General features: G+C 38.8%; 1 protein-coding gene across 5 annotated transcripts in view; it reads right to left on the bottom strand.

Annotated features, from left to right (window-relative positions):
- Positions 1 to 3789: 3789 nt before the first annotated feature.
- dlgap4a (discs, large (Drosophila) homolog-associated protein 4a) overlaps positions 3790 to 9362 on the bottom strand; it is a 101622-nt gene continuing 96049 nt past the window's right edge. For all 5 annotated transcript variants that reach the window (XM_076878548.1, XM_076878549.1, XM_076878550.1 and 2 more), the window contains 4 exons: positions 8612 to 9045; positions 7263 to 7354; positions 6765 to 6908; positions 3790 to 6296 (listed from right to left, as the gene is read on the bottom strand). In XM_076878548.1, the coding sequence (XP_076734663.1) occupies positions 6072 to 6296; positions 6765 to 6908; positions 7263 to 7354; positions 8612 to 9045 (895 nt within the window). In that variant the 3' untranslated portion in view covers positions 3790 to 6071. The remainder of the gene's footprint in view (positions 6297 to 6764; positions 6909 to 7262; positions 7355 to 8611; positions 9046 to 9362) is intronic.

Genomic DNA, 9362 nt, shown 5'->3' with positions numbered 1-9362 from the left:
CAGCTTTAATTCGTGAGATTTTACAAAAAATACATTTCATACATAGTTCCTGAATTTAAGAGGTTCAAAAATAACTGGACATTTAAACTGAAAAGGTGTTTCACGATCACATGAGGCCTGTCCCCATGTTATTTCATGACAACTGAAGCAGGCATAATATATGAAATTGTTTCCAAGTGTTGAATTTGCATTGTATAGCTTTTAATTAGGTAGGCCAGCAGACTAAAAGTAGCTAAGTTTATGAGCAGCTAATGCAACAGTCGGGTGTATTAATTAAAAGAAAGCCAATTTTGTAACACCAAAAGGCCTGAAAAACCACAGAAGACAACTAAAATGCACGATGACAGAATTATTTCCTTGGTTAAGAAAAGCAGCTTCATAGCATCTAACTAAGTCAAAAACACCGTCAAGGACGTAGATGTATCATCATGTCAAGGTCTACAATCAAGACCTTACACTCAGAAACATCTAAAAGAGCCTGCACAGGTATAAATAAAAAAAATATCTTTGGACAGATGAAATCAAGGTTAACTTGTACTAGATTAGCAGGAAGAGAAACATATGGAGCTCGTGCTCGGAGCTCATGATTTGAAACATACTGCGTTATCTGTTCAACATGGTGAAAGGCGATGTTATAGCGTGGGTACGTAGGTCACTGATGTTTATTGATGATGTGACTGCTGACAGAAGTGTACAGGGCTATGCTCTCTGCTCAGACTCAGACAAATGCTTCAAAACCGATCCGACAGATGTCAATGCAAATCACTAATGAGTCAAAAAATACTGCAAAAGCAACCCAGGAGTTTCTTAAGGCAAAAAAACCCCCATCAAGATAAAACTTAATGCAGAGAGACCTCCAAAAAAAAAAAGAGAAAAAAGCAGCACTTTAAGGCAGCTGCTGTTCTTACAAGTTCTAAAAACAATCCTCAAAATTGTGTCTGTCCAGTTAATTTTGAGCTTCTGAAAATAGCTTTATTTATTAAACATTTTTATTATTATTATTATTTATTAAACATTTAAACATCTTTAATCCACCTAAGAAAAGAAAGTCTGCACTTCAATCACATATTGATGTTTTGATTCAAAATCCACTGAGGCGTTTACTTTGTCCAGCAAATTATGGACCTAACTGTATAATCTCAAAAGTGGAGCCACATACTAATATTATACTAATAAATACTGACCTATTAGTGTCATGTTGGCCCTTTTGCTGGCCTTGTTAACTGCTATTGCCCTGATGCCAGATAAAATGGCATTTTACCTATGCAGTGGCTGACCTTTAGCTGTTGTGATTTTGGCTGCATAGACTATCATTATAGTTGTTATGGAGTTGAAAGGCTTTAAAATAGTTCAGTTATTTTGTATAGGAGGTGTAAATGACAGCAAAAATAAAATAAACACACAAAAATATAATGACAGCAACTATCAGCTCATTAAACATTTTTATCATCCCAGAATTTCACGCTTAAAGTGCCTAAGAAGATATCTATTGTACTTGCTGTCTTGGTAGTGATATGTTTTCAGTTTCACTGACAGTGTTAACAATAAACATAACTAACATAATATGAAGCACATATTATTAATGTACAAAAAGCTGCTGAATAAAATATGAGCTGAAAACTCAAATCCAGAAGACTTGCAAGTGTTCACTGACAGAGAATGTCTCTAACAAAACCTCTTCTGCTTTTACTAGAGTCTGTGTTTTTAATTATTATCACCCACAACACTCTCCTCTATGTTTCTCCCTCATTTCATTTGCTCTTTTTCGTCCGTTCTGCACTGTAGTTGTAATGTAGTAACAGGGATCAAATGACAGGAAGTATGAGTGTGATGCAGCACAATGCAACAGGGCAGTAAGAACGTCTTTGCTTTGAACATGCTTTTTTTTTGGTTGTGTTTCCATGTGTTAACGTTATATGGCAAAAAAGTGTGTTGACACTTTCACATTATGCTTATATGTTATTGCTTTTCGGAATACAATTAAGAGCTTGGATGTACCACTGGAATTGCAACTACAGTAATGGGAGGATTTTTCATGAAGTTTTGAAGCCTGGCTGCTGGGATTAGCTCTTACTAATCCATGAGAACATTTGTGAGGTTGGCCAGTCTTGTTGTGTGATACGGGGTTGCTCACAGTCTGTGTTCAAATTAATTAGAGCAGTGTTTGATTGGGGTTTATGTCAAGCCTCTGTGGAAGCAGGTCCAGTTGCTCAACAAACAAACTGACTTGGTTTAGTGTGTCGTGCTGAAACAGCCTTTCCCAGCACTTAAAACAAAGTTGGACACTATTTGAAACATATTGGATTATTTTCCATTCATTTTAACTAAAAGACCAAAAATAAAAGACAAAGCAAAAAAGCAGACAAAAGTGACAAATAAAGTAAGAAAAACCCAACGCTTGAACTGAAAAAAACTGACGACATACAAAGTACTCCACTGGCACTCTTCTGGAAGATATTCCCTTAAATTGTGTTTTGATGATCACTATTCAGTGACTCTTTGTGTCCCATATATGGAGGCATCGTCAGTGTGGAAGAGGCCACTCCCATTAATATAGAAATGTTTCATCATAGATTAAAGGTAATCTTAGCTATTGTATTGTTTTGCAGTGTGTTTGCATTCAAGTACACAAGTGGAACAGAACCTTCCTGCCATCAAAAAGCCCCCAGCAGGATGGATACCTCTGAATATCTTACAAGAAGGGTTAAGGGTTTGTTTCTCTACATGTCCTTTGTCATTGTTAGTGTTACCAGGACAACATGCCTAGATGGACTAAAAAGCTGCAAGAACAACCAAGATAGAATTGTGGTATCTTTTTAAAAACATATTTCCAAGGGAAAAAAAACATACAGTGAACTTCAAATATGAGTGGCATTCCCATTTAATTCTACATTTAATTAACACAGAAAAAGTGCCAACTCATAAGTCATGGGAATCACAATTCTTTATTCTCTTAAAAGAAACTAGCCTCACAGTGTCTAACTAATACACCATAACATTAAACAACCCTTTGTCTGCAAGATATGTGCTTATTTTGTAAAATAATGTTTGTCAGTAGGAGATAATCTGGAACTACATAGTTTTTGCTCATTTTCCTGGCTGGTCTCTGAGAGGACAGATATGTGGCCACAAGGGTGAGCACTGAAGTCAGAATGGGCTTTCTGTCCATTAAGCACAACCAATGACCCAATTTTTACCCAAAAGATTACCCAAAATGTCTGTGTCTTCAAAAACTTCTAGAAACGTCTTAGCCGAAGAATATTGCCTCGTCCACATGGTGGCTGAATAGCAAATCCACATAACCTGCCTCTAGAGTTGCACCTTCTGGTCATCATGTGTCCATTTTGTAGCCCTTTGAAACTCAGGAAGTACTGGTAAACAAACTGTCTGAAGATCCCTGATCAGGTCTTGCTCTCTTAAAAGTTCAGTACACAGGCAAATAAAGGGATCCAGCTCTCAAATGATAGAAGATAAAAAGTAAAGGACTTTCCACCATTTGTCACAGTAATAAACACTTACGTACAGTGCATACCCTGAATGCCTTACACAGATTTAATAGCTTCAGATAATTTGTAAGACCCATGATATGGAATACTGAAAATTCACTGGCAAGGATCTTTGTATATTTTATATGTAAGAAGGCCATGCTTTTAGAGATTACACGGTAACAATAAAAGATCTACTCTAATGCTTGTGATTTATCTGTGTAATATTAACTTCGCAGCTAATATTACTACCGTTTCATGAATGAGTGCAATAAAAAAAGACAGCAAGAATGATGACAGGACATGTAGCAAAGGGATGTTTAATGATTTCTTTGGACAATGAAATGCACATGTCCATTGTTGATGTAATACAAATAAGAGAATAAGAAATTTGACAACGCAGTGTTGTGTCAGCATTCCCAGTTCAATTTCGTGTCTTTTTGGACGTCAACTAAAAATTCAAAATGGAGCAGAACAAAATGTCTGGAGTGTCATGCAAAAAACTGACCAGTAGGGGGAGAGCCAGCTCTTGCAACAAAAAAGAAAAAGTGAGTCAACCTACACTGCCTACACTTTAGCATGAGTATGTGCTATGCCCTGTTCCACTCATATACCCTTGGCACTTGAGTTTCCATTTAAGAAACCGGAAACACGGAAACTATTCCAGTCCCATAGCCAAAGTGTCATGAGCTTATACAGAGATGAGGCATAGCATATCTGGAGTGAGCGGATGCAAACACAAACTTTTCTGAGAATGCACACACAGGCAACTGAATTCATGAGCAGATTAAATAATAATAACATTAAATAAAATCCTAATAAGATGAAACTAAAAGGTTGATGATCATTGCCACGTTGGCACAATATCAAATCCCTCGCAGCACCATTTATTATTGTAAATTACAGACGTCCACGCATGTTTAGATTGATCTCATTTTGGATGAATGTCACAAAAATGTGTCAAATGGCATAAAAAACAAACAAACAAAAACCCCCCAAAACAAACATTGTACCACAGTTCTTCATTTTCAAAAGGGGTGGGAGTTCTAGCTGCTAGAAAGGGTCGTAAAGGAATGGTGATTTCAGAGGAGTCAAACTGACCCCTTTCGTTACATCACCGAACCTTACTAAAAAGTCCTTTTCCTTATAGAAGAACACCATGTAGGCCTGGAGTCCTATGGAATATTTGGCAAAGGATCCAAGATTTTGGCCCAGAGGCTGTATAATAAATATTCCATCCATAGTGGTTTTCACTGTTGAGCTTAAGTGTTCAACCTGAGATTCTTGTTATTTTAAGGAAAGTTAGTTCATAGAAGAACAAAGAAAACCCCAAAACATTCATCCTTCATGCTAATAAAGTCCTACTGGAAATGTTGATTAAATAACTTAAGACTGGGTACCTACTGCATTGCTTGTTCTAATAGGATTTTATTATTGCTATGCTATTCCATTTTCTTTCCAGAAGCAAGGAAACCCCCACCCTCACACACAAGTCTGGTTGAATGGGAATGCCATATCAAGTGGTGAATGTCTTGGTCCCCCTACATCGCATGAGGATGTAGTGAAGGTCAGAATGATTAGGATAACAAAAGGTGGGCAAACTTGATCTGAGGTGAATGGAAAGTGCAGTGATCAAGTCAACATGAGCTGCAAACGCATACATTTCATACATTCCACTTTTTCCTCACTGGCTGGGCGATCCTTCCTCATATCCCTTACCAAAAACTAACCAAAGTAAGACTTTAAGAATGGGTATCCACAGACTGTGTAATGTGCACTGGTGAAAAGAAGAGGAAGATAAATGGGGAGTGAATGATTGCATCAAGTGCTAATATATCATGACAGTAAATGTACTCGATCTATAAAAAACTACCTTGGTACTGAACACTGACCTCTTTCTAACAAATAATCTGGTATACAACATTTACAAAATGAACATTGTAATAGTGTGATATTTATAATATATATGCTACTGCCTTCCTCTGGTTCTCTGCATTTTAAACCTCTGAGTACACTAACGCCATCTTATAATTCTTACACAGTAAAGCGTACACACCACACCCAACGAGTGGCAGCCAAATACAAAGAGAGAGAACAGGAAGACTCTGTGGACAGTGAGTACACCTGCATGTATGTCCTGAGTGTGTGTGGATGGTCGCTCAGCTCGTAAACCTGGCAGCCGCAACTTGCCGGTAGACTCAGCAGTGAAGGGAGTTTTTAAGAGAGTAAACTTCTGGGATACCAAGATTCTTCAGCTCACAAGGTACAGGATGTCCTTATCGAAGATACTTGCACATTTAAGACAGTCTTGAAATACTTTAGGAGATAATAATAATTATTATAATATCAATAATAACAATAGTATTTAACATCTGTCAAGGTTACTTCTGTCCCATGGCAGCAGGTTGGTGATCTGCATTTTTCTTGATTATTTGTGATCCCCACATATCTCCTGTGCAGCTATGAGGGATTGGCCTCTGTGCTGTGCATCCAATATATATATATTTTGTGTGTGTCTCAGATTTGTGTTGTGTCAATGAATGTCTGAAGTGCGTTAGCAATTTTTTGATCGGTGCTGGTTTGCTCTCAGAGGCGGGTCTGGGCCTCGGGGACGTAGATTTCGATGCTGTCAGCACTTTCTGTGGCGGAGTTCTGTCGTACTGATGCCGCACGCTTTGCTGCCATCAACCTTTTTCTGGCTTCTTGCCGCTGCTTGTCTGCAGCAGAGTCCACGCTCTTGTCCTTCTCTGCTGACAGCCGCGGCTTACTCTGCTTCTTTGGCACAGATGATGGAAGCTGCTTGTTTTCATCCTGAGGAAATTATGTCAAGAGGGGAAAAGAGTGAGATATGGTGTGGCACTAGCAAAACACACTTCCAGTAGTGATGATTAAGTGTCATATGTAGTCCATTAAGCACTTAGGAAATAATTTAAAATCCTCCAGGCTTGCATTTACAACTGAAATTAACACTCATTATTGATCAAGCTGTCAATTAAATTAAAATGTCAGAAAATTCTGAAATATCTTCAACTTCATTTGGCTTAATGAGCCAACTATCCAAAAAAAACAATGGTGTCCAATTTCTAGCCATTTAAAACAGAAAAATTCACACTGCTAAGGAGCTGGCACCAGAGAACATTTAGCAGTTTTACTTGAAAAACTACCAAAGAAATATTATGCTGATTAACTTTTTGCTGAATGACTAATTATGACAACTCTACCCATGGCACCAATCTAAAAATCTCAAGTGAAACAAAAATGTAAGGTACCCAACATCACCTTCTTCTCAGGAAGCTGCCAGTTGTTGGCTTTAAGTTGGTAGAGCTCATCAAACTTCATACTGATGTCTTCTATCGAGAGCTGTAGCAGATCCCAGAACCCTGCAAGGTCCTGCGATGTTGGTCGTGGGTTGGCATTTATATTCTAGGGAAAGGAAAGTGAGACAGATGAATAGATTTGGACCAAACAGAGAAAATTAAACACATCCTTACCCACACAAATACTTCCCGGGCAGCCTGCCTTTAAGCAAATAGATGAAAATAAAATACATTTGACGCCAATCAACAATTAGAATATTGCAGTAGGACAAGTGAACAATCGTGTAAGATCGGTGTGAAGTTTGCATTTCTGCTTGAAACTTTCCTAATTAACATAAAATAATGAGATCTCACTTTACGTAGGTCAAATAATGGAAAACAAATGATCTTTTACAATTGGGCAACAAAAGAAGGACAGCAAACACACACACACTCAACAGGACATAATGAAGCCACTCACCAAGTTCTCATTACAGAGCCCTCTGAACTGCTCAAACTTCTGTGATATGAGGAGCTGAGCACTCCCTACTGCACTGCGGATCGTCCCCAAAACTACAAAGACACAAATATGACAAACCCTTAACAAGCAAACAAACATTTCCAGTTAGAATAAAAAGACACATTAGAAACAAACTTTGAGTTTTAGAGTTAATACACGAGTCTTTTTGCATGTCTGAGTTCAAGTACATAAAGGGTCAAGACGTGAAGATGTGTGATGCAATGTGTTTACTAACAATTACCATTTAACCTTGCTTGACAGTAAATAATTTTCTTACAAGTATTTTATAAACTCTTTTATAGCGTTGACAACAAAAGATTCTTTCAGTCATGTATTTGCATGTAAATGGAAATTCATAATTCAGGTCCACAGAGAGTAGGAGGAATGATTATCTGAAGGAGCCTACACTGCTCATCTGCTTCTTGCTCATTCATATTTAAGGCATTGCAGAGATTGATCTACTTAAGAGCCTGAGTGGTATTTTGGGACATGAATAAGTGAAATGAGTCTGCAGTGGCTCTGTTATAGCTAAACTAATGCTTACCCTGCCCCCATCCTCTCTAATAAGCTGTAGTACTGTGAATCAATGGCAGTAATGACTGTCATGCTTTGTCTCTGTGTCCTTAATCAACAGGGATGAGACCTGACCTAGTGTCCTGTCGGTGAACTTCACTAACAAGCACAGCAACTCAATTCTTCTTGGCAATTAACTGATAGCAGATTTCTTTCAATTTTTATACAACTGTGGCTCTTTTAAAAAAAATAAACATCTTTCTTTGTAGCACATTAACATCTAACGTTGAAAGATACTCTTGAAATCAACCTAATATGCTTAGTTTTTTAATAATTTCATTTCAATTTTTCATTACTAGTTGAGGATTCAAGCCAAATGTTCAAAATGTAAAAAAACAAGTACCAAGTAAATACTGTGCGTAAACACAGCACTTTCTTACATGTGTAAACTGACATTAATCTCACATGCTGTGGGATTTATCTGGCCCTTGATCTGTTTTGCACTTGAATGACAACAGAGATAGTGCTGATCTGCATGGGTGAGTGAGAGGGAGTAAGAGCGACAGAAGCGATAACACCAGTCTGGAAAAGGCCCAACCCTGATTTGCATGTTGCGTGGGAAAATTAAGACAGATTGCAAAGGGATTTGTGATCTGGCCAACAGACAGGCATACAGCATATGTGGCAAAGGGCAAATGAGATTATTATATCTTATCTGAAAACAGGACACATGACAAAAGTAAAATGGGGCCTATGTAAATGTGCTGATAGCCACCTTATCCATTTCTGTCACCTACCCTCCTCTGAGAGCTTGTTGTCTTTGGTCTCCTGCTCCATCTGCTGACACCATCCCTCCATGCGGCCTGTTTCAGCCTGCAGTAGCTTCAGAAACCAGTTGCCGTCTCTGAGACATGCTGGCGTGGTAGGCTGAACAGCATCTCCCTGGCTGCTGCAGTTTCCAGACTCGAGGCTGGGATCTGGAGGCGGCAACGAGGAGGGGTCTAAAGCTGGGTCGAGAGTCTCTGGGGGTGAGATGGATATCCTGGATGGTGCTGAGTTGTGTTTAAGTGGCTGCTGCTCCATGGCTTTGTCCCGTCCGTTCGGCGCAGTATTCACCGTCTGACTGTTGGCGCAGTTGGTTGTGTTGTTTTCTATGGGTGCGGCATCCTTAGGCTCCTGAGGCTCAGTCTCTGTATTTTGTCTGGAGGCCATGCTGCTGTCCCGGCTGAGACTGCAGACACATGCATAAATATCAGCTTCTGACAAACTTCGACAAAAAAGACAATTAAGTGATGGGGCAAACATGTTCCACAGTAACAGATCTAGGTCAGTGCATTTGACTGACAAGACTGTGGCAGCTGATTGTGCATTATCATTTACTGCAAAGACTCGGAAAGATAGCATTGAGGATGCGACAGTACAGATATTAGCAACAAATCAGGTATACAACATGAAAGCTTATCAGACAACTGGCTTCACAGATAATGAGCAGGAGAAAAAGAGTGGACTGTCAAACAAATGTGATTACGGGAAATTACAGTGTTCTGC

This window comes from Maylandia zebra, linkage group LG20 (assembly GCF_041146795.1).
Source record: "Maylandia zebra isolate NMK-2024a linkage group LG20, Mzebra_GT3a, whole genome shotgun sequence".
NCBI classification, from domain to species: domain Eukaryota; kingdom Metazoa; phylum Chordata; class Actinopteri; order Cichliformes; family Cichlidae; genus Maylandia; species Maylandia zebra.
This window is presented reverse-complemented; position numbering and strand designations above follow the sequence as displayed.